The sequence below is a fragment of the Onychomys torridus genome, chromosome 12, assembly GCF_903995425.1.
Source record: "Onychomys torridus chromosome 12, mOncTor1.1, whole genome shotgun sequence".
NCBI lineage: Eukaryota > Metazoa > Chordata > Mammalia > Rodentia > Cricetidae > Onychomys > Onychomys torridus.
In genome coordinates this window covers 48,449,511-48,474,011 of record NC_050454.1, presented here as the reverse complement: position 1 = coordinate 48,474,011, position 24,501 = coordinate 48,449,511, and the positions used below count along the sequence as shown (strand labels likewise).

At 37.3% G+C, this 24,501-nt stretch overlaps 1 protein-coding gene across 1 annotated transcript in view; it reads right to left on the bottom strand.

Moving 5' to 3' along the window:
- Gbe1 (1,4-alpha-glucan branching enzyme 1) overlaps positions 1–24,501 on the bottom strand; it is a 241,631-nt gene that overhangs the window by 27,927 nt on the left and 189,203 nt on the right. Inside the window, exon 13 of the mRNA XM_036203624.1 lies at positions 69–253. Coding sequence (XP_036059517.1) covers positions 69–253 — 185 coding nt within the window. The remainder of the gene's footprint in view (positions 1–68; positions 254–24,501) is intronic.

Below are 24,501 nucleotides of genomic sequence, written 5' to 3'. Positions count from 1 at the left end.
ATTGCCATTCTAAGCATGCCCAGCACTCACTGGTGACTAAAACATCACATTCAGAGCAAAGGGCTTACCTGAGGAGCTGAAAGCCAACCACATCTTTCTTCCAATCTATTCATATCTCTGTCAAAGTTATTTAGGAACTTATAGCGAAGAAGGTCATCATCAGTTAAATTAAACTGCCTTCTGGCATAATGGTAACTCTCATTATTCCCTTTCCTTGGGAAGTCTAACCACTCAGGATGCCCAAATTCATTACCTGTATTAAAACAAACAAAAAGTTCCTCAACTGTAAAAATCAGGTAGAAACAGTAGCATTTCTTACTAAAAGAATTTCATAATTACATCTTTTCAAAGTTATTTAAATAGTCTAATTCACTATAACTTCATCCTGTGAACGATGTAGGGGTCTACTTTACAAACAGAAATCACCAGGCCTGGGGAGATGGCTCAAGGAATAAGAATGCTTCTGTGCAATCAGGAGTATGTGAGTTCAAATCTCTATTACCCACACAAGAAGTCAGGCATGACTGCATGCTTTACGACCCGGGCATCAGTGGGTAAAAATAGGCAGATAATTGAAGCACACTGGCCAGCCGGTGCAGCCAAATCAGAGTGCTGTTGGGTGAGTGACAGACCATGATTCAAGGCAGTAAGGTAGAGGACAATAGAGGAAGACATTTGATTCTCTCTTCCTGTCTTCATTTGCATACACAGAGGCACATACGGCATATACTGTCATGCATTACACACATACACACCATATCATGAACAAACCACCAAACAACAACATTAAACAAAGCAAAACCAAACCAAAACAGGAAGTATCACATTTAGACTCTGAATCCCCATGGTCCAGCTTCTGCTGATTAAAATACAAAGATTTTCCTATCACACTAGCGTAGGCATGCATGTTGTAAACTTCCTGTGGTATAGACATCTAAGCTATCATTAGTATTATTCATTCCCCACATTTCTTTCTTGGTTATTTTAGACATGTATCTATAATTTGGTTCATGCGTCTGTGTGTACAACTGGGACACTTGGATGGGAATTTATTTAAATATTATTTCTTGCTATGATGATAAGCAGAAGCCAAATGCAATTCAAAATGATCTACCATGGAATTGCTTTACATAGTAAACCTTGCTAAGGGACCGTACAGTTTACATTTAACATCCCAGGTCTAGAGTCATAAAAATAAAAATTCCACAAAAAGTAAACTTTCTGCAAACAGTTCTCTAAATTCTAATATTTTACTCTGCAATGAAAATATTTCTTATGATTGGTTCATAGTCCACCAGAGGAGAGACAGGTTTCTGGCTCTGTGAGCCTGCACTGACTGCAAGATGCTTACTGAGACAAAGGACCCCTTTATGTTACACTGAGAACCCTGCTTCAGAAAGACTACAAGTTAGTGGGGTACTCAGCCTCAAATGGACATGTATACCACACCTTCCACCAAGGATCAAGGGACATCTCCAAAGAGGGGACAGGAAAATTGAAACAGCAAAGGTCAGGAAGGACTGGAGAGAGTCACTGTATTATGGACATGGCCAAACTCCTGCACTCAAACTTAAAACCTGTCTGTGTAAGATAAAACTATTAAAGTAGCATAGAGAGAAGGATTCATGAGCCTTCACCCTACAGAGGAGCTAGGAAAGGCAACAGCTTCTTGGGAGGGAGAACCTGTTTTCTTTAACGGTGCGGCCTCAAGCTCTAGTGAATGGCTTCATATCCAGGACTACATGTGAGGCCAAAATTGGACTCATTGGATAATTTAAACTAAAAACCTGGACAAATACTTAGTATCATAACCCAAATTAAGATTTTTGTATCCATTGTAACTTTTATTTAATATGTTATCAAATATAAATTCACTTATTTAAAATATAAACTAATAGGCATACTTATTTAATAGAGAACATGAAATCAAATTTCTAATAGAATGTCATGAAATGATAAAACTCTTAAGCAATCACATATTGATCTCTATAGATTCATGTAGGTCTCCTGAAAATCCTTCCCTAGTGAGGCTTCTTTTTAAATTGAAAGGACCAGAAAGCTGTGCAACCATAACATCAACAATAACAACAAAAGTAGAAAAAACTGTATCAGTGGCTACAGACAAAAAACATCCTACAGTGTGGGTTTTCATGTTATCACAGTTGTAAATGAGCTGACCTGCAGCAAATTAAGTTTAATGTAGACAAACCCAACATCAAATTTCATTTCTTGGTGCAAAGCCATAAACACAAGTGCAAAATAAATAGGAGTAAATCACGTGAAGACTCTGAAAGTGACCTTGGAATAGCAGCAAACCATTCTCAGGCTGAACCGCAAAACCTGCAAAGTGCCTGTTAGTAGCTCCCAGCTTGCAAGCCTAATGAAGAAAAATACTATCATTACGAAAAGTTAAAAAATGTTCTCTTTAGCTGTGGTCTACAAATTATTTAGGAAATATGGCACTGCTCAAGACAGTATAGTGAAATATGACCACTGAAATGAGCTGATAACTAAGGGCTGCTGTACATTAAAGATGATCAGAAACCTAAATGTATTCTCGCAATGGCCAAGAAAGTGATGGATTTATTTTAGTATAGACAACTCTAAGGACTGGGAACAACACAGTCTGAATAAACATTTGAAATTAACCAAATGGAAAATGCTATTCTAAATCACACATAAATACTATGTATGCATGTCCACATAATATGTATATGCTCTTTAATTAATTTGATAGTTACTCAGAACCTGGACTTCTCATATAACTCTCCAGTATCCTATGGAACATATCCTATGTGCGTTCCTATATACATGTTTCTTAGGTAGAAATGTTTTCTTTATACTTGCTAGGCATCTTAGCCTTTGATATATTTGAGAAACAAACACTCTGTTGTTTAGGAACTAGGAAAATGGATCACAAGAATTTCTAAGCAACATAAAAAAGAAATTATGAAGAGCATCACTTTTAAAGCTGCTAGCTGGTTTATTAAACAGATAAGAGGCAAAGAAAGTCACAATTCCTGTGAGACCCCCAGCAATGGCTATGACACTTGAGAACAACACTTCTGATTCCAGATATGCATGATGAGTAACCAGGCACTCACCAACAAAGCATCTTTTGGCTCATTAAGTTATGATTCTGATAAGTAGTGTAACATACAGGATGTTACCAAATTCAAAATGATGGGAAAAGAACAATTTCTGAGCTCTCACCTGGGACAAACTTGTAAGAAAATTCACAGTTCATGCCATGATTCACAGAGTTCAACAGAACAGCAGACTTGAGTGCTTTTAGAAAATAGAAGGCTGACATATTTGGCTAAAGAACTTTAGAACAAAATCAGGAAGTAGTTGACTAATACTGCTACAGTTAATGATTCTAGTAAATTCTACAAAGTTCTTCCTCTTCCTTTCCATTTTCTCTGTACACATTCCCATTCATGTATGGTTAATTGTGAAAAACCTCTAAGCGCAAAATTCCTATTGGGATTCCTTTCCCTGTAATTAATTTTTTTTTCTGTTTGATGTAAAGGTCCAAGCTATAAATTGACAAGCAGCCAGCTGGTAGAGTGATGAAATTCAAGACAATATAACTAATGAAAAGCTCCAGTTCTGTTAGCTGAACATTTTGATTAGCGGGCTTGTGTATTTTGTTTCTCTAAACGGCAATGCATACTAATTTTACCTAGGAATTAATTAAAGTCTACCCTGGCCTCCGTGCTGTGGATGTTATATAAGTCTTTCTTGTTCCCAAGTGCATATGAAAATAATGCAAAGTCCTAATGAGGGGGGGGGCTTTTCACTTCTTTACTTAACTGTACTAAAAACTAGCTTTTTAAAAGAGTCCTCTGTTTTAAACTACCTTATATTTCAGGCCTGTGATGAGTATGTTCTTAACAAAGGGAAGAACACAGGATAAAATAATGTTCCAAATTGGAGTCTGATGGTTTCCTTTCTAGAAAAATAGACTTTCAATCACTAACCTCCCTCTTAGACACAGATCTGTATGGTAATGTCTGCTGCCTACATCACATGGTTCTTTTTAGCTCTATTCTGGCCAGGTGCACAGCTCTAACAGATGACTACATTGTTAACACTGCTGGCATATGTAGCTGTATCAGTATCACCCCTCTCTTATGGAGCCTATAATCTAATGGAGATGAAAAGACATAAAGGATCAATGAGAGCTATTATAACAAAAACAGTTGGTGAAGAGTGGCAGAGTACTGGATTCCCCTGCCCTCAACAAGGATGAGATGTTTATAAAGACTCTGGGCTGGCTGTATTGGGAGGTAAGGGAAGACTATTCTAATGTTACATCTCATACAAGAAGAGAAAGGCGGCCAGACTTCAGAGGTAATCTCAGAACTGTAGGAAATCACCTTTGCTATGAACCAGCCATATCTCTGTGCACTAGGCCCAGGAATGGCCTCAAGAAACAAAAGATAATTGACATCTGGGGTGTGTTTTAAATGTGCTTGGAAGGATACATATATCAGTGGCAGAAGAGGGTATCATAAGCTAGAAATTGAGAACCTTGATTTCTTGTAGAGAAGACAAAAGACCTAGAATAGGAATTTGAAGGCCAGAGAGGGGGTCATAAGGAAAGCCAGGGCATGTGAGAAACAGAAGGCTGAACTCGGGGAAGGAGTACATCCTACAGGAAAGGTTGTCAGCTGTGCAAGTACTAGCATGGGCATGCAAGGGGAGCAAAATCTCATGTATGAGAATAATTTAGTACCATCAGAAGACACTGATGAATGGAAAGGACACTGATATATTGGAGACTATATCTGAATTACTGACGAGTGAATCAAGAAAAATACCGGAACTAAGTCTTCTATTTCTTTATTATAAGACATTCTGACAGGGAGAATTTAAATAAGCCCCTGACAGAGAAGGGTCATTCCCAATGGCAGCCATATATTCATGTTTACATGCTCCCTATTTTCATTGTTAGAATAAAAAGAGACTGGTACACTATTGAATGCCAGGTGTATGGTAGCAAGGTGGATCCGTTCTGTCTCCCTGCCCCAGCTCTTGCCATGTTCCCCTGATCAATTATAAGAAGAATGGAAGGGATTGGCAAATATGACCTGTGGCATTTGGTAGACCATTTTCAATTCAAACTATTTTAGGATTTGGTCAAAGCTATGAGTGAGGTGCATGCCCACAGACAAAGTAAATGCTCAGGTTCAGTGTCTGGGTCAGAAGTTTTTCAAAATAAAATAAACTAACAAACCGAAAAAAACTTTTTACCATCAGTGCTCATAGGTACAAAATGAGATTAATTTATATTATGTATACATGCAGAAGAATGAACATATACATGTTTACAGGTAGTTTTTGAAATGCTAAACTATGGAAATATTAATAGTGAAGAGTAATTACATAATTGCTAACACTTTTATTTACCAAAAGGAAAACAATTCTAATACATGAAACATATGACATTATAAAATATTTATATTTTAATAACATTAAAATATTAAAAGCAGTTGTAATTTCCTAAGTGCCCCCAACATACATATGTGCTACAATAGCCATTACTTGAAATCTACCAAAAATTATTCAATACAGAAATCATTTCCATTTTCAAATATTTCAGAAAAGTAATTAATGTGACTTTCTAAAGCTATTCAAGTATAAAGCATCTAGGCTCGCATTCAAATTTGACATCTGTGTTCTATCCTTTGTATCCAGCCACAGTACTTGTTTCAAACAACATGACTATAAAGTTTCTATAAATGTACAAGTGTTAGGAAAGATAGGGGACAAGAGTTGTAAATGAAACATTTTTTTTAATAGAGCATATTTATTACTGACCTGTGCTTCCTCTGTATTCTGCATGTTATACTATTGTTGTTGTTAATATGCTGTGTTCCGGCTGGTTAGTCTCCAAAACACTTCTATTTGCCTTGGCTTGCTAGCGCTGGGGAGGGCACCTAGCACCCTGTACACATAAGCATAGGCACAAGTGCTCTTCACTGAGCTGTATCTGGAGACCAGTATGTCTTTATCACCTGCACAAGGCTTCAGTGCTTCCCTTTGGCTTACTCAGCCATTTGCCTTTTGGTGTGTTTATTTTCTTTTACTAAACAATTATTTAAATATTACAAAGCCACATTTTGACTTTTTCCTAACAGACTGTGGGCAGACCCTCCATACTGAGATCGATCATCTTTACTATCTAATGAAATACCAAGCACAGACTGTACAACGAATGAGTTACTAAGTTTATGATAAACTTCTTTTAAGTGAATCATGTCTGCTTCCTTTAGGAGACTACTTTGAACCACTATTGTCCATGGTTCTTTTAGAGGGCTTGGTTTGAGGCAAAGGGACTCATATAAATAAAAGGAAAGAGGAGGGACTGCAAGAGCGTGAATTGTTGAATCCAAGATTGCAAAAAGCACAGGGACAAATAGCCAATCGAATGGAAGCACATGAATTATGAACCAACGGCTGTGGAGCCCCCAACTGGATCAGGCCCTCTGGATAAGTGAGACAATTGAATAGCTTGATCTGTTTGGGAGGCACCCAGTCTGTGGGACCAGGATCTGTCCTTAGTGCATGAGCTGGCTGTTTGGAACCTTGGGCTTACACAAGGACACATGCTCAGTCTGGAAGGAGGGGACAGGACCTGCCTGTACTGAATCCACCAGGTTTAAATGAATCCCCAGGGGTGTCTTTGTCCTGTAGGTCATGGGAATGGAGGGGAGTGGCTGGGGGGAAGGTGAGGGTGGGAGCGGGAGGGGGGAGAACAGGGGAACCCATGGCTGATGTATAAAATTAAAACACATAATAATAATAATAATTAAAATAAAGAAAAAATAAAGAAAAGGTCTAACACAGTTTTTTTTACTATCGCAAATTTGGATTTTATAGAAAAAAATAAGAAAAGTACGAAAAAGCAACAAAAGGAGTGTGCATACACAAAAGCATATCTGCAGTCTCAGAAAGAGGACAGTGAACAAATCTCTACAGCCTGTTCTGTGTCTCAGTGACCAGTGCTCCACTTTACAATGTTGAATCTACAGAACACAGGCTTTCAGATGTCCTAGCAGCTATTTAAACTCTGATATCCACGATGTGTTAGGGACATTTAAAAAAAAAAAACACTTGAATTAAATAGAAATATAAAAAAACCCAAAGATTAAACAATGAACACAACAAATGTAGATGAACTGGATATTGTTATGCAAACAAGTGCTTTAAGAATCACACTCTTTAACATAAAGATTGGAAAGGGACTCTCTGTCATATTTTAAACATATTTTCTGTTGCATGATTCAAGACTACTGGGAGACAATAAGCCGGGGTTGGGGAGAATAGGGAGGATGAAGTAAGAGGTCACTATGAAACTTCCTAAATTCAGAATGTTTGCACAAAAGTGAGAAGTACCACAGGCAAACTTCCTTCATGGCCTCCTGGAAGAAGAACATGTGAGTAGGACATCTACTAAAAGACTCCATCTATTCTTCGGAAGAATGAAATGACAGGCAAAGGGGAATCATAAGACACAGACAAAATTGGCTGACAGAAAGATAGCATGTATTCTCACGCACACACACTCAGAGAAGGGAGAAGCATGTATGCTCTGTGGCTATTACCACTTTAGTGTTAGGTTCACAGGATGAATAGTGGAGTCACATTGTGTCTATAAGGATGATATCTTACCACCAAGTCACCATCACATCTCTGGGATCACATCAGCATAGACAGTAGTCGGATATTAACAACCCCCCTAGCCAACTAATCTTGTAATGCTAGGCTTTGCCATACAAAAATGTAGATATGGAAACAGAATGGGCGGGGAAGGCTGGAAAGAAAATATTACTTAAAAAAACACCTGTTTAGTTGAATCCTGGTATCATTTCAAGGTAGACATGTGCTTCTCTAAGAAGCTCAGGATTTTTCCTGCTGAAGCTTGGCTAGACTTCCCTCTCCCATGGCCTTTGGTTTGCAGTCAGTATTTCTATTACAGACCTGATCCTAATATAAGTACCAGATAATATAATATAATATATGTATATTATAATATGTAATATAAGTACCTGATCCTCATCTAATCAATTGACTGGCATCAGTTTGCCTTTCATTGACATTTCCAATGTTCCATGGTCCTGACAGCAGCTACGTCTAGCCCTGTCAGCTCTTGCTTCTGTGGGTTAACAGTGCCAAAAGAAATAAGAAGAACGTTCCAAACAACAGGACAACTGTGAGCAACATGACTCTTTTTCCCCTAATGACAGATCCTTACTTCAGATATTGTTCCTTACAAATCTCTTTTGAGATTTTTAACAAAATATGATTTTATGAAGTGGTGTATTAACCAGGTCTGAAGGCTATTATAATGTGAGACTGAAAATCACATAAACAAATAATATTTTCAAGGTAATTGCATTGAAAGCATCACACATAAATCTTCCTGAGAGGTAAACACAGCATGAACAGAAACAAATACCACTTTTCTCCATTTTTATAAACCATAAAGTCTTGTACGATGAACTTCCATAAAGGGCGACATTCTAAAACCAAACATCAACTGCTAAAACTGGTACCTTGGATGGTGTTGAGTTTAGCTTTGCCAATAGTTAACCCGATCTTTAGATTGTACTAATTATGTCTACTTAAATAACTGACATTTCTTTGCTCTCATTTGTTCTTTAACTTCTAGTACATAGGACCAGCACCCATTAAACAAGATGACAGACAGGTACCTCATCATGCCCCAATGAATCCAGTCTCATTATCTCCTCCCACTTCTTTGACTGGCAATTCCTAATTATACTGAAATTTTATTCACTCTTTAACACCCAGGTTAGATACTGTATCCTGCAACTGAGATACAGGTATTCAGATAGAGTAACTTAATTTCCCTTTTCGAATTGGAAAAAGAAAATTACTTCCTCTACAAAGAGATTTTTCCTAGCCTGTGTAACGGCCTCACCTCTAAGTTTTGCCTAATGATGGGTATGTGGAATTGAGATCTTCCAAAGAGAACTTTGTTCCTCTTCTTTCTCTCTTGTGTACACAAATCTCTTGCAACTTGATTATGTTGTAAGGGCTGCATTTCAGCTTTGTGTTTGGTAGTCTTTAATGTGAATTACACTCATGTGAGTTCATGTAATTGAGCTGATCAGGTAACTGCTATGATCCATATCTAAACACACTTTCATTCTTCTGATTATGAAATGGGAAATTTGAAATGAAGAATGATAAAAATCATAGATTAAACTTGATATTAAATCTAACTAACATTTATTTTATGTAAAATGTATGTTAAATTTTAAACAACACGAAGAAATATATTCAGCAATAAATGTAATAGCATGCTTAAAGAGTAAGGAAATATCCAAGAGACCAATTAACTGAACTAAAAAGAAAAAATAAGCCTCTAGAATTGTAGCACATTACAGTAGCTATCTGAGTTCTTCAGAGACTGAAATATGAATGTATTTGTAAAAAAAAAAAAGTGAACATAATATCAAAGTTTCCTCCAAACTTCTCAAAACTTTACAAAGGATCATTAAATGTGTCAGCTATTTGCAGGTAAAAAGGAACTTTTAACATTCCAAGTGACAGATGTCAAGACTCATGAATACCTAAATATTCATAATATGGCAGACATTCTAGATGATCATTAAGTAATATATACATACTTTCATTAATATTACTTCTGAGATCCATTAAAATAGAATCCTGATGTGAATATTTCGAGTGCATGGTAGGAACACTAAGTGTGGTATGTTTGACTGGGATGCTCCCCATAATCTCGGGTGCTTGAATACTTGGTCTCTAGTTGGTAGCTGCTTGGGCAGGACTAGGTGGTATAGCATTGCTGGAGAAAGTGTCACAGAGGACAGAGGTTTTGAGGCTTCAAAAGATTCATGCTATTCCTAGTGCCCTCTCTATTTCCTGCTTATTGTTCTAGATGTGAGCTCTAGGCTTCTGTTCCTGCTTCAGGTTAGCTCTACATAATCATGAGGGATCCTAACTTTCTGGAACCATATGTCCCAAATAAACCCTTCCTTCTGCAAGTTGCTTTGGATATGGTGTTTACAACATCAATAGAAAAGCAGTAAGACATCAACAATCAACTTATTTCACTACCAATTCTACTGTACAGTTTTATTTGTTTGATGCATTTCTAACATTAAATTACTATAGTCTCAAGTTAAAGAAAAAGATCTACAAGTTTGAAAAAGGAAAAAAATCAACTACCATACAGTTTGGGAAATTAGACATGGATATGAAAGATAAGATTTTTCAGACCCAGTAAAACTTTAATCCATAACTTCAGGCCATGTAACTTTTTGTTAGTGATATAGGCCATGCAATGGATTGAAGACTTTTAAAGCACAAGAGTCATACCAAACTCATGACTCAAGGAATCCTGTAATTCTTACAAGTGCCTACTAATACAGAGACCATTATGATTCACTCTTTTCCGATGATGAATGAAAGTCAATGTGTCAGAGCTGATACTGCTAGGAAAATAAGGAGCCTGCATAATGCCAGGATCCAGAGGAACAGGCAAGGGGATGGATAGCGGGAGGCCATTTTGGGCTATAAAGGCAGATTAAAGGCCAATGCTGACTTAGATGCAGAATGAGTTCCTGTCTCATTTTAAGAGAGTAAGACATATTCTCTTAAAATGAAGAGGTGAAGGTGGACAACAGAAGTCCAAATGAGTGGTAGGCCATTTCAACTTCAAAGCCTGGATACTGGAATACAACAATGATGCTAACAATCATAAAGGAGCAGGGCAATTTTAAAAGGAAAAGATCTCATCTCTGGAACCAATAACTTTGTAGCCACTAAAATAGCCAGGTTAAAAAAAAATCTCAGGTAGGAAGTTACAAAGTTTATATTGACCATTTAGAACTAAAAATTGGATTTTGAAATAGTGATCTGGAAACTCTTTTAAAGAAATGATCAAAATATAGTAGAAGTAGACTTTGTAAAAATGGTAAAGTAAGGAAGCAACAAAAAAGGCCAAGGATTCTGATAAAACAGGTGCAAAATATAAGGGAAGGAAGAAAATGAGATGAAGGAGACCAGGAAGCTATGGTGAATAAACAAAGTGAAAGAAGGAAGATGAGGTGGAAGACACAGTCAGCTAGGCCAGGGGCTTCATGGATGTGGTGCAGAGACCTGCATGCAGTATAACCTTAGGCAGTAGACTGTCTCACTTGTAGGAAAACAGAAGGAGCCCTTCGAATGTTCAAAAGGTGAATAGAGAGTAGGAATGTGGCATCAGCCCTTTAACTACATGATAAAGGTGAACAAAGTGGAGGGGAAACAGATACAATATTAACAAGCTCTGGAGATTGGAGTGGTGCCAATTTTCAAGTAAGATTTTAGTATCTTGGATAGTTTCTAAGATTAATTTCCTAGTTATTCTTTATAATTTTCATATTAATTAAAACAAATAAATATCAAACAGAGTGAAAAGAATCAATTCTAGTTTGCTGTTCATACTCCACACTTTAACTACACTGAGTGAATACATATTTTGTTTCATGAAACTGGGCATTTAAATCAAAAACAGCTTCAGTATCACTTGCCATCAAAGTGAAATAAAATGCTACATGCTATAAAACGTTTGGTGGCAGAAGTTAAGAAAAGAACATTATGTCCAAGGGCTGCACAACACAAAATTTGTTTTCCTATGCAATAGTCATAATCATCCTTCTAAATTAGAATTTAAAGTCTTTATCTTCAGTGTCTGCCCTTTAATGTTACATTTCCTCAGGCAACCATGGGTCTCATTTAGCTAGCTGTAGTTGATATTGACAAGGGAAAAAGAAGAAAGCAAACAGAATAAAATAAGTTGGAAGTGGAATGGTCACTGGAAACTTGTTCGTAACTTTCAAAATCAAAGTTAATGACAGTAAAATGTCTATTAAATGACAGAAGGGAAGTAATATTTTTATTAAGCTATAGACAATATATTGGAAGAAACCAAGGCATCTGGGGCTTTGTTGATTGGAGAAATAGTCATTAAGGCTGAGTCATCCAGAGGGAGGAAAGCCTATAAAAGCAATAGTGTGGTGATTTCCCAGTAAATCACTTGTGTGTCTTTTAAATACATTATGAAATTTTAACCCATGACTCATATAACATCTTTTTTAGAATGTGTGTACAAACTTTGAACATAGTTTGAAAAAGTAAGTTCTTAAACCTCATTTTGTCAGCTTTTTATTTCAACATGGTCACAAAAAGTGAAAGGTTAATCAACTCCTATGAATGAGAGTGATTTTAAATGTGTTCATAGAGTTTAAACATCGTACTTGCACTTGTTAAAGTTGAGTTTTACTATCACTGTCCCTGTACATGTGGACGCAGGGATGAGAGCCCCACTGCACTCCTGTGCAGGTCAGAGGACAGCTTTCAGTAGTTGGTTCCCTCTGTCCACGGCCGCTTCTTTGAATGAAGTTCAGTCTGTCAGGCTCATGGTAGGCACTTCTACCCACTGAGCCATTGCATTGCACTTCATTAAAAACGCTTTTAAAGGATCTGTTAGGTAATGGTGCACAAATAAACTTGAAAAACTATTCATGGGTGACTTGCCCAAGCAAATACATTTCGTCTATGAGATTTTGAAGTGGACTTACACTTTAAGATGGTAAGTATAAGCTTTTAAATTAATTGTAGATATATTCTGCCAAATGCATTTTGACACTTAATAATTATGTTGTAGGCATTATACTAGTGCTGCTAATACTTTCAAAACAGTTACAATTATTTCACCTCTGCATTTGTTATTTATGGTACTATGGGTACAACTTACATTAAGCAAGTTGACTTATATTAAAAAAAATGTTTCTATTCAAGACAAACAAGTTGTAATTTTTGCTCTAATACTAAAATCTTTAAAATGCAACACATTTCACAATTCAAATTAAAGATGACGGATTATTTTTCCTCAACAACCTAACAAAATACCTCCTAGAAACAACTCAGGGAAGACTGATTTATTCTACTTCCAAATAGTCAGTGGTATGGATTGTGCATGACCAGCTGCTCTCTTCAGTACTGGGAGCTGGGGGTGGCTTGTACATTTCCAAGAACAGAAGGAGTTAAGGCCTATCCACAGAAGCCTACTTCCCCCAGTAAACCTCTATCTCCTTATGGTCTCAGAGAAAGCCTCCTGAAACAGTACTACCAGCTGGGGTCAGGTATTGAAACACAAATGCCTATGGAGAAATTTTACATGCAAACCACAGAACAACTTTTTGCGACAGCTACCTACAATCTGTGGGTTTTTTGTTGTTGTTGTTGTTGTTGTTGTTGTTGTTTTTTGTTTGTTTTTTTTAGGGAACCATAAACTTACACTGGAAAGCTCACTTGGATATGTTAAATACCTGGGTTTTTTTCAAGTTATGAAATAAAATGCGAACATTCAAAGAACTTCACTGACATTCTTTGTACGCTCAGAAGCACAATACTTGCACGCACAGACAAGCAGTACTCCAACATTTGATTATTATGGATAGAAATGTGCAATTAAATACCTTAAGCAGTGCAATTTTCCCCCTTGCACAAGATACCTTAGGAAGCATTAACATATAAATCTCCCTCTCACTTGAGTCAACAATTAGATGGCTTCTGGTAATTGCAAGGTCCTGGAAAACAGAATCTTTTGTTCATAGTATTCATGGAAGTCTGAAAATAAAATAAATTATTTTTAATTCATCTGGGGGTGGCTTATGCCCTAGTTATTGATTTGACTAGTGAGGAAAGAATTGACATATATAGTTTTAATCCACTTTGAAACAATTTTGTTGACAAAATACCTTGCAGTATGACCTGGTTTGAGGTGACTGACTGCTCTTTTTAATTCATCTTTCAGAGTTCAAATAAGTAACTTATCAAACCAGTTGATCTGTTTATGCTGCCCTATTTATACAACTCTTCCACAACTCCCTATGAGCTAGCCTTTGTTCCTATGTTCACGTTAGTTTCTTATCATATCCTGAAGTAATGCCTACTTCACCCTTTTGTGTCTACTTAGCTCAGTGTAGCCACTACCTCTGTGGTCAGTGTGACTAGGAATCAGGAGAAATGGCATCTTAAAATCAACCTCTCCTTCTGCAAGAAGCCTTCTGTGATGGCCTACCATTCCCCACCACCACCAAAGATATCAGTTGTGCTCTTTCTTGGAATACTGACAGTGCTCTGTGCAGATTTTGTCTGTTTTTGTGATCCTGAGAATCAAATCCAGTGCCACACACGTACCAAAAAAGTGCTCTACCACTGAGCTATACTCTCTCTCAGTCCTCTGAGGGAGTCTTAACAGTGGTATTTATCAACTAACAGTACATCTCAATACTTTGTATTCTCTCCTGAAAATGGGCTCTTAGATACATAAATAATTGAAAACATTGGTTCATACTTTGAAAATATGTTGTTTTCTCCCCTGATTTTTGACATCACGGCACAAAATGAATTGTGATCTGCTGATCCCTGAAAGGATTTCTATAGCTTGAAGTCCACCAACATCACTTGCATATGTGGCATCTGTTTTAGACACATTTTTAGTGTTAGCCTCTATGGGGTAACAGTACAATCCTATGCTGTGCAGGTAGACAGTGTCAAGTTCAATTTCCAGCTCCTATATGAATCTGAAAGCCACTGAGCTTTTGATTTCCTATATTTTTGATTAAAGTAATTAGACCTGATTCACAGGGGTATAAAGGAATTTTAAATGAAATATATATATCACTTAGCACAATGCCTTACTCACAAAAATGTAAAGTACTTAGGAAATTGTTAACATTTTTAGAGAAGTGTGCTATGATATTGTCAAATGAGACCCAACTAATTTTTATGGCCTCAAACCTTATAGGAAAATACATTCTCAAAGAGAAAATGTTTCTCACTTTGTTAGGGATGAAAATGAAACATTACTTTCTCTCCCAAAGACCACAGATTACAACCCTCTAGTCTTCCATGAGGAGTAAACTAGCCCACTTTTACTTGCTTTTCTTTATTGGAGTAGAGGGTTGGGAAAAAGAGGCAGTGATATAGTATAACTATCTTGGAGTTTTGACACAGAGAAACTCCCCGCCTAAATTCCGTTTGCTGTTAGCAAGTTACTCAGTAGGAAGGCTTCCAAAAAATAGTATCTGTGTTCAGGACATTCATCATTGCATTCTATGAGATGACAGACATACTGCCCAGCAGCCCTGGTAACATGTCATCAGTCACACTTAGAAGCCTGTGGATCATTACAACCCGCCTGAGTAACACTAAAAGAGACGGGCATCCAGCTTTCAGTTAAAACTTGGATGCCTTAATCAATGCTCTTCAGAAGGAGATCTATGTGATTTGTTTCTCTTGAAACTTCTAGAAATCCATAGAAAGTGCTAAGAGGTCTTGAGCCAAAAAAAGATGACCTACAGAGAGTAACACTGAGAAGAGAGAATGATTACAAGTGAGAAAAGCCTTCAAAGCCAAGTGCATGTCAGACATACAGAAACCCATCCGATGGAATGACCTGAAATTGGTTTGGAAGCACATTTTTCTATGAGGTTTTTCTGAGGTGGATTATTGGTGTTACGTCAAGTTTAAAGTGAAGGTACAGCACAGATCTGGGGGTTCAGGTTAATGATGATCACCCTATGTATTGATTTATCTTTTGTATCAACTCTGAGGGTAGCATTTTCACCTGTCGTCAACATACAAACATTCAGAAGAGGAAGACACAGATAAAGACCCTAGAAATAGCAAAGTCCCTGCATTTAGAAGATCTTCTATAGGATTCTGAAGTTCATGATTAGGCAGTAAGCTTTCACAGTCATTCTAGGATGACATTTCTACACAACAGTAAAACATATAGTGCCCCTGACATAGTTTGCCTGACAAAGGCCCCATTATTGATTGTTTGGGACCCAGAATTTGTCTATTGGGAGATGGCAGACCTTTTAAGAGGTGGGGAACAGTTAGCAATCCCTAGGTACCTGTATGGATATCCTGAGTGGAGATTAGGGGCACTGGCCTCTTCTATACTATTTATTTTTAGCAACAAGGGGACTTGTTTTACTTTACTGTGGAGGTTTTAGCATGATGTTTCAGTTTAGGTACAAATAAAAGAAATGAGGTCCACTGATCATGAACCAAAACTTCTAAAACTAGGAGACAAAATAAAACTTTGCCATTTATAAGATGACTGACACTGTATTTTGATATAATGACAGACAGCTGACAAATAAATACCCTATTTTTCAAACTCAGTAACTGAGAGGGGGGGATAAAAAGATATTACGTGTGTTCTAATCTAGGGCTGCAAGGATAGTATACCCATTCCGGGCATATCTGATACAAAATGGTGAGTGTACATAACGTCCTATAAATCAGGAGGTAGCCCAGAAGTGTGAGCATGAGAATTCTTATATATGTTTTCTCCATTTCTCAAGGTGAAATAACCATTCCAAGGGAAAACAACACAGGTTTAAATAGAGAGGCAAATGTGCTTTTTTTTTTTTTTTTTTCATTAGTACTTATGCTAAGAACCACACCAACTTTACCACTATGTTAGCTTAGGACATGGGCTGTGCCACCTCCAGATTTCAATTGCTGTATGTACAGATCTCACTTTGAGGAGGGGAGATAAAGCTGGCCCATGAGACTTTCCTGCATTTGGGACTTTCCCTTCCTGAAATCTAAATGCTGATAAGATGATATCCTTTCTCAAGGACAGAGACAAATATTCAACCCAGTAGGTTTTGCTTTTAAATCTATTGCACACAAGGAATAATAATACATTGCTTAGCACATTTTGTACAGAAAAGCAATTTTGTTTCTAACAAATTTCTGCATTGAAAATAAACTACTGAGCCAATACTAATAATATCCCCACTCCTCTGACTGAGTTTCTCTAGTGACAAGTAGAAGAGAAAGATGCTGCTCCTGAGGCTAGGGACCAGGAAGTAGCATGTCCACTCTCAGTGTCTAGATTATAATATTTTCAAACTGGTCAAGTGGTTGAGGTATGCTATTTCTGTCTGTAGGAATGAAGTAAAGAAAATGTAGATATCACACATTTTTCTAATAAGTTAACGTAAATTTTCTCTAAAGTGGTCTCTCTTCAAATCATCAAGGAGTTGGAAATGGAATCTTATTTGGAATGTGCACCTGGCAGATGGAGGCTTTCCAGTACTGAGGAGGAGGAAGAAGAAATTCTATGAGCTGAGCAGGACTCACCTCTCTGGACCACTTTCATCTTTCTCTCTCCTTTGTCAGCTCCTCCACAAAGGAAAAGCACTTCGTGTGATTTGCAGAGTCTGAAATGGAAGAGCCTCCCCCTCATGGACCTCGGACTTCAGTGGCTTCTAGCTCCACTACTTCCACATAGGAAAAAAACTTGGTGTGATTTGCAGTGTCTGAAATGGAAGAGCCTCCCCCTCATGGACCTTGGACTTCAGTGGCTTCTAGCTCCACTACTTCAGTCTTAACAGTGCAGCAATCATGGTAGGATCTCATTAAATGCCCACTAAAATGGGTTATTGGTGTGCTGTGAATCAAATCCAGCCTGTTTCTTTCAGGTCTCTGCTATTTAGAATATGTGCTATTTGTGTATTTGAGCATTTTAATAGAGCTTCAAGTCATTTGAAACTACTCACACTGAGAATTTTGCCATTTTTCACAGTTCAGTTTTATAGACTTCTAGGAGTCATGTTACGTTCAGTAATCTTGCCTCAACAAGCTAAGAGAAAATGCCAGAAATTAGCACTCCTACTGTTCATGAGAGTGTATTTTCTCTTCCTGTAACTGCTTCAATTCCAGCACTTAGCAGGGAGACATTTAAATTTTTATTGTATTCCCTTCTATCAGAAAAAAAGAAGAATTTACAAGTTTGACACTAAACAATCACAGATGGAAGAGCTGAAGTAAGATCACATATTTTATACTGATGTCTAATGTAGCCATCAATAAATGCAGCCTGACACTCAGGACAAAACCCATCTACTTTCCTTGTGGCTTTGGGGAGAATGTAACACATTCATTAAAAAATGTCCCACGGAATTTTCAAATGTCAAAATACAATATAATCATATGGAGAAAATCCTTCAAATTTAGTAATGGAAATTTCATAATACTGCTGAGAAAGAAAATTGCTAGTTTGTAATTGTGCCTCTTTCTCCACAGGTATCACTCATTACAGGAACAAGAATAACACCAGGATAATGAAATTCCTAAACAAGAAACATGGGGACACATATCAGATGACCCACATTGTAAACAAAACAGTTCTCTGTTGGCATTATTTTATTTTATAAACAAAGTGATTATATATTCTTCATAAATATGAACATACAAATGCTTTGCGGACAAATATAAGAAAAAATGGAAAACTATTGAATTAAATTTATATGCCGATGAAGATGTATTGTACAAAGCCTCTCAATCATGCTCAGGGGCAGCCCCTCCCATGCTGCCTTGGTTGTTAAAGGATGTCAAAACCCGCCCACTCAATTGGACACTATTGGTAGTTGAAGTCTTTATGTTCTCTAGTCTGTCTCAGGTTCTCTTCTCTTCACAGAAAGCCTTCCTTTTGACAGGTGCCAGACAACTCTAATCTTTGATCAACTGAAGCCTTCTAAGGGGAAAAAAAAATAACCAAGGGCTGATTGTACTTGCTGGCCCAATTAGACATCAGGTGAGTGTCCATTACCTACTTAATAGTTCTCTGCTATTTTCACTTTTAATAAAGATGTCTTCTTCAAACCTTCTATCCTTTCCCAAACATCTCTCTTTTCTTCTCTTTCAAACCTAAATGATGACTTCCGTGAGCTAGCAACATAAATTTCACCTCCATGAAACTCCCCTTATAACCAACCATACCTTAGCCCCTTTTCTTCTTTGCTTCAGGTTAAGGTAGTACCTCTGTGCAAATACTAATGTTTACACACGTACTTGAGTACACTGCCAATTTTAACCTACTTTTTTCTTCTATGTTAATCTTTCTCTCAGTCCAGAAAAAAAAAAAATAGCACTCTAAAGAGCCCAATCTGAACAACAACAAAAAAAATGTATTTACCTCCCATAAGGAAGCAAGCCTCGTTGATTCCCAATTCACTATATCACCTTATTTCACCCTTTGCTAGAAAGCATTGCAGAGCCACTGACTTTCCATTTTCAGTCACTAGAGTGGACCTCTTTGCCCCCTAACTCTCAGAATCTCTTTGGCCTGGTTCAGTGAGGCAAAACCAGCTGTTCTAATTATTTCCTCTTTTGAAATCTGGTCTTTGGTGCTAACACTTCGATTCCAGTGCCTTTCCTTCTTTCTTCAGAAACTGCCATTTCCTCTGCTGACTTCCTCGTGTTTAGACACTGTGCTCCTCTGGGTCTTGCTTTGTGCCTCTCTTGTGCAATGGTTCTCAGTTCCTAAAGATGACCTCATGAATCTAGCTGTTGGTAATTGCAAAGTTAAAGTTTTCTAAATTACATTTCTTGACCCTGATATTTTCTGAACTCAACTAGTTGCTGTTTATGGTTCAATGAGGCTTGATGATTGCGTGTCTAAAATTGAGTCTTTACTTTCATGATAAGTTGAATCCCCAACTCCCTTTCCATGATAGTAAGTGCTACTGCCAGTTACTGGTTGGCTAAGCCAAAACCTCAATTACCATTTGTCACATTTTCAAACCAGTATTAAGGCTGATTGATTCATGATTCTTTATGACTCAAAAAGTTCTCTTTGCTCCCCTGTCTTCACTGATCTCATCATTGCTCTTTACTCCTTTTACAACCTGCTCAGTAGGACCACTGTTCTTTCTTTCCTAACTCAAGCTATCATCGTCAAACTCAAACTGTAGCTCCATAATTTTCTTATTCAAATTTTACTTTGAGTACAATGCCTACTTCTGCAATAGGGCCTGCATGATCTTTATAAATAAACTTCTAGCTACCTTCCCAACTAAAATCCTTTTAGCACATATTTATTAAACACCAGCTTAAAACCACACTAATCTCTTTCTATGTGTATAAATCTCCCAAATGCCTACCCCATGCATAGTCATGGCCTTGCATAATCTGTTAACTGTCTTAAAAGAGGTCTTTTTTGTCTGCTTGTTTTGTTCTGTTTTTTGTTGAGTTGGTTCCTTTGTATTCATTTGATAAGCTCTTCCACAGTACCTGCTTCCATGAAACGTGATGAAATGTGTAAGTTTTTGTCTCAAATGATGGCTGTGTTACAAATGTGGTCTACTTGCCCCCTTTATTAAAACCCAGAATAAAACTTTGATTCTTGCTTTTTATATTCCAGTCTCACAGGTAATTTCTACTGCAGTAGTTACATAAACCATCTCAGCTTTGCAGTATTGATCTACCACTGGTCTCTAGCTTCTCCAGGAACAATACAGAAGAGATCATTTACACATAGTCAAATAAAGGACACTCTCTGAGAAGTTTAAAAGCACTTTACTTAGCTATGCAGGGGTGGCCCAAGCCCTTAATCCCAGGACTTGAGAGGCAGAGGAAGGCAGATCTCTGAATTGGAGGGCAGGCTGAACTACAGAGTGATTTCCTGGACAGCCAGGGCTATGCAACAACAACAACAACAACAACAAAACAAACAAACAAACAAACAAAAACCTGCCTCAAAAACAAAACAAAAAAAACCCACTTTACTGTTAGAAAACCTACATGGCATTAAAGGAAAAAAGAGTCTTCACTCAAAATTAATCACTGTCAAAGGAAGAGCGCACAGTATTAGTCCTATTTGTCTCACGTCCTGGCATTATGTGGTTGACAGGCCATATCCAGCTATCACATTAGCTGATAGATCCAAATTAATTCCCAAATTGCTTAACATTTTTCCATTTCTAAAAAATCCTTAAATAAAACCATAAATGGAGTTACATTGTGCTCACAGTAATCCAGGGGGGCTAAAACCTTGCTGTCACACCCAAAGTTAAATTTTAATGATAACATCACAGAGACACAGTTCAGATTTGATGATGATAACTTGAGTAAAGAAAGAAAGAAGACTGGTCTTACAGAGAAGACGTTAAGAGCAATGATGAGATCAGTGGAGACGGGAGCAAAGAGAGAACGTTTTGAGTCATAAGGAATCATGAATCAATCAGCCTTGATACGGGTTTGAAAATGTGACTAACAGTAATCAAAACACGTTATTTAATGAAATTATCAAGAATGTGTTTGTTTTACAGCTATGGTCACAAAAGGTTTTATCGTTTCTGGCCTCTGCACTGCAAGCAGATTTGAAGGATTCCATGTCATTTTTGAAACACTTCTTACATACCCCTTTCGTGAGGCAGACTTCCTGTAAGTGATGGTGAAGGGCCACACCCATGTGAAAGATTACTGTGCTTATAGTGTCTTTGACCTCTAGGTCTACATTGGAGGAATCACCATCAATGAATGGATTATCACTACCCCTCTCTGTCGTACCAGTCATCTTGTCCTTCACACTGAGGTGCAGACTATTTGTGATATTCTAAATTTATAAATGTCAGAGAACATTTATACTCATGGGTGAGGAGGTCCTGGCAGATGATCATTCGAGTGGCTACAGGGAGACTGAGGAGGCATTAGCTTTGGACCTCTTGCACTAGAACAGTGTAAGGGGATGGTTGGTACAAGGGGTAGAGGATGTGGGTGGAAAAGTTAGACAGCCATCTTCCATTTATTTCATAAAGCAGGTCAAAACTTGAAAGACTTTCTTCCAATTATTTTAACTGTGTCCATTTTTAACAATTTTTGTTGTATTTATTTACTTTTACATTTCTGTGTGTTTGTATATGTATGTGTAGTTTTTGTGGCCATATGCAGCCTAGGACATGTTTGTGGAGATCAGAGGACAACTTGCAGAAATCATGTTTTCTTCTTCCATTATGTGGGTTACAGGGGTTCCAAGCCAGCTAATGGGGCTTGTGGCAATCACCTTTACTTGATGAGTCATCAGCCTATAATTTAGCAGCTCTGTGTGTGTGTGACAGACTTCCTTCATTTGTACCTTCATGTTTTATGTTCTTTATCTGTATTTTAAGTTTGTTGTCCCTAAAAGAAATTAAGACTGGGATTTCTGACAAGTGTTGTGTCTCAAGAATTTAGCTTGGCCTAGTGGCTCACACTTTTAATTTCAGCACTTTGGAGGCAGAGGCAGGAGGATCTCTCTCAGTTCAAGGTCAGCCAGTTCTTCATAGTGATCTCTAAGATATTCAGAACTACAGAAAGTTCCTCGTCTCAAGAAAACAAAATAAATCAATAAAAGATAAATATGTAATGAAAGAAGTAACTTAGTATAGCATCTAAAGTAATTTCTGGCAAGAAGGTAACAATACTGGAAAAGAATGAAAACATGATTCTGGAGTTACTCAATGCTTTCCATACTGTTCTCATTGGTTTCAGAAAAGATAGAGCGGTGTTCCCAGCATATTGATGATTGGATCTAGCCTTGGCATCCAGATTTCCAGAGAGCCCAAGGAATGTACTTTGCGCCTACTTAAGATGCTGGGACATGTAAATAGAGGAGACATTGCTGGTCACAGCTAGAGAATGTGAAAAGCTGTTTCAAGAACTCAATTATCATCTACACAGTAATTTTTATTTCTGTTCATGACTTACTTTTTATTAGCCAAAAAGTAAATTTTCAACACCAAAATTTAAACACCATTAGGTATTTCCTTCTAGCAATAAATTCTAATTAAATTATTTCAGGAATAAAGCATCAAATTAGAAAAAAAAATGTTACAATATGTGACTGAGTCTTATCTTACAAAATCTACCATGTGGAGGATTTGTTCTCCTTGTTCAATACACCCCTGTGACCAGCAAAAACAAAGCCCATGGCAACCATTCCCTTCTGTTCAAATAACAACCATTCCACACACAATTGTGAGCCAATTGTTATAAATCTCCGTTGTGGGTTGATTACGAGTTGCTTCTCATGGGTGTATGTATCTGAGCACTTGGTCACCAGGTGGTGAAGCAGGCTGGGGAGGGTGTACAGGCTGTAGAGAGCCTTAGGCTTTGGGGTATTATAGCTGCACCCTATTTCCTCTTCTCTGTCTGCTGCATGTGTGTGGATGACAATGTGATCGGCTAAGTCCTATCCAAGTTCTGAATGCCATGATTTCCCTGACTGTTGCCAAGACTTTCCCATCATGACTACTGTCCCTGTGGAACTGCAAGCCAAACCTCTCTCCCCCAGCTGCCTTTTGTGAGAGTATTCCATCATAGCAACAGAAATGTGACTAAATGTAAAATACTTGTCATGGGTCATGTCTTCAAAAATACCTTAGTAGTGTATAGGAGATTTCAAAAGTTGGAAGTCCAACTGGACCAACACTACTTTTGACTCTCTAACTTCCACTAGGATAACAATGATAGGGGGTTCCAAATCACTATGTGAAATCCATGAAAAACATAAAAGTAAATGTCCACTTGTCTATATATGGCAGAAATTTAAGGAATAAAAATCCCATAGCTCTATTTTGTTTTTCTAAATGCTCTGTATTTAAAAAACAGTCTGTAATGTTAGTACTATGCATTTAAATGCAACGGGTATATGATCAGGAAATCAGCGATTTAGCAGGTAAAACATCTAGTAATTTGAAACAAGGTAAAATAGAGGAAAAATGGTAAATTGAAGGTGGGTGTGTGGAAAGAAGAAAGAATTTTGTGAGTTGATTTCTTTCTCCTTTCTTTCAGAAGTCTCTGGACTTGAAGCTCCTTTATAATTTTAACTTAGTTTATGTCTTGTTTTACTTTTCTGCATCAAAGAGGACAGAGACTGGACTAGGAATCCACAAATGTAACTTTCATGTATGAAGTAAGTGAGAAGGCATAAGTCAACAAGCCCAGTCGATTCAAGGTTTTGTTGGGTGTTCCAATTATGTCTGAGTATCCAATATCCTGGGAAATTTCTGTTTTATGGTGACAACACAAATTTTGAGTTTCTTTGGAACACCTTGTTACAGTATAGTGGTAAATCTTGCTGGTTCTGTTGATTTTACTTTTCCAGTTCCATCTTTTTTTTTTAATGATAAATTTGAATCATTTGTGCTTTGAGATACACCAGAGATCACATGCCCCATTAAAATTTCAAACCAAATGGTGTACTCATTTAAAAATTGCTTTTCTGTAATGCTAGAATCCCCCTAAGGAAGAAAAAAAGTGAGCAGCAAGAAAGGTAACAAGGGCCTCACTTCCTCAGCTCAAAAGTTTGCAGACTCCTGTCACTCTGCATATGTTTCTAGGAGATGCAAAATGAAAGAAGTCAAACCAGGGGGCAAACAGAACACAAATTGGCAGAAAGCTACTGATTAAAAAAAAAAAAAATCTACACAGCATTCACATTTTGGCAATAAATAAATAAGTCTTCATGAAGTTATAAAAGACGTATTTGTTTAAATGAAGAAAATATTTGTTAGACAACTATTTGGTGTTGCAAACATATTTTAAGTTAGAAAGTGTTTTATGAGAAGGATCACTCAATGGTAACATTTTTACCACAAAATTGAC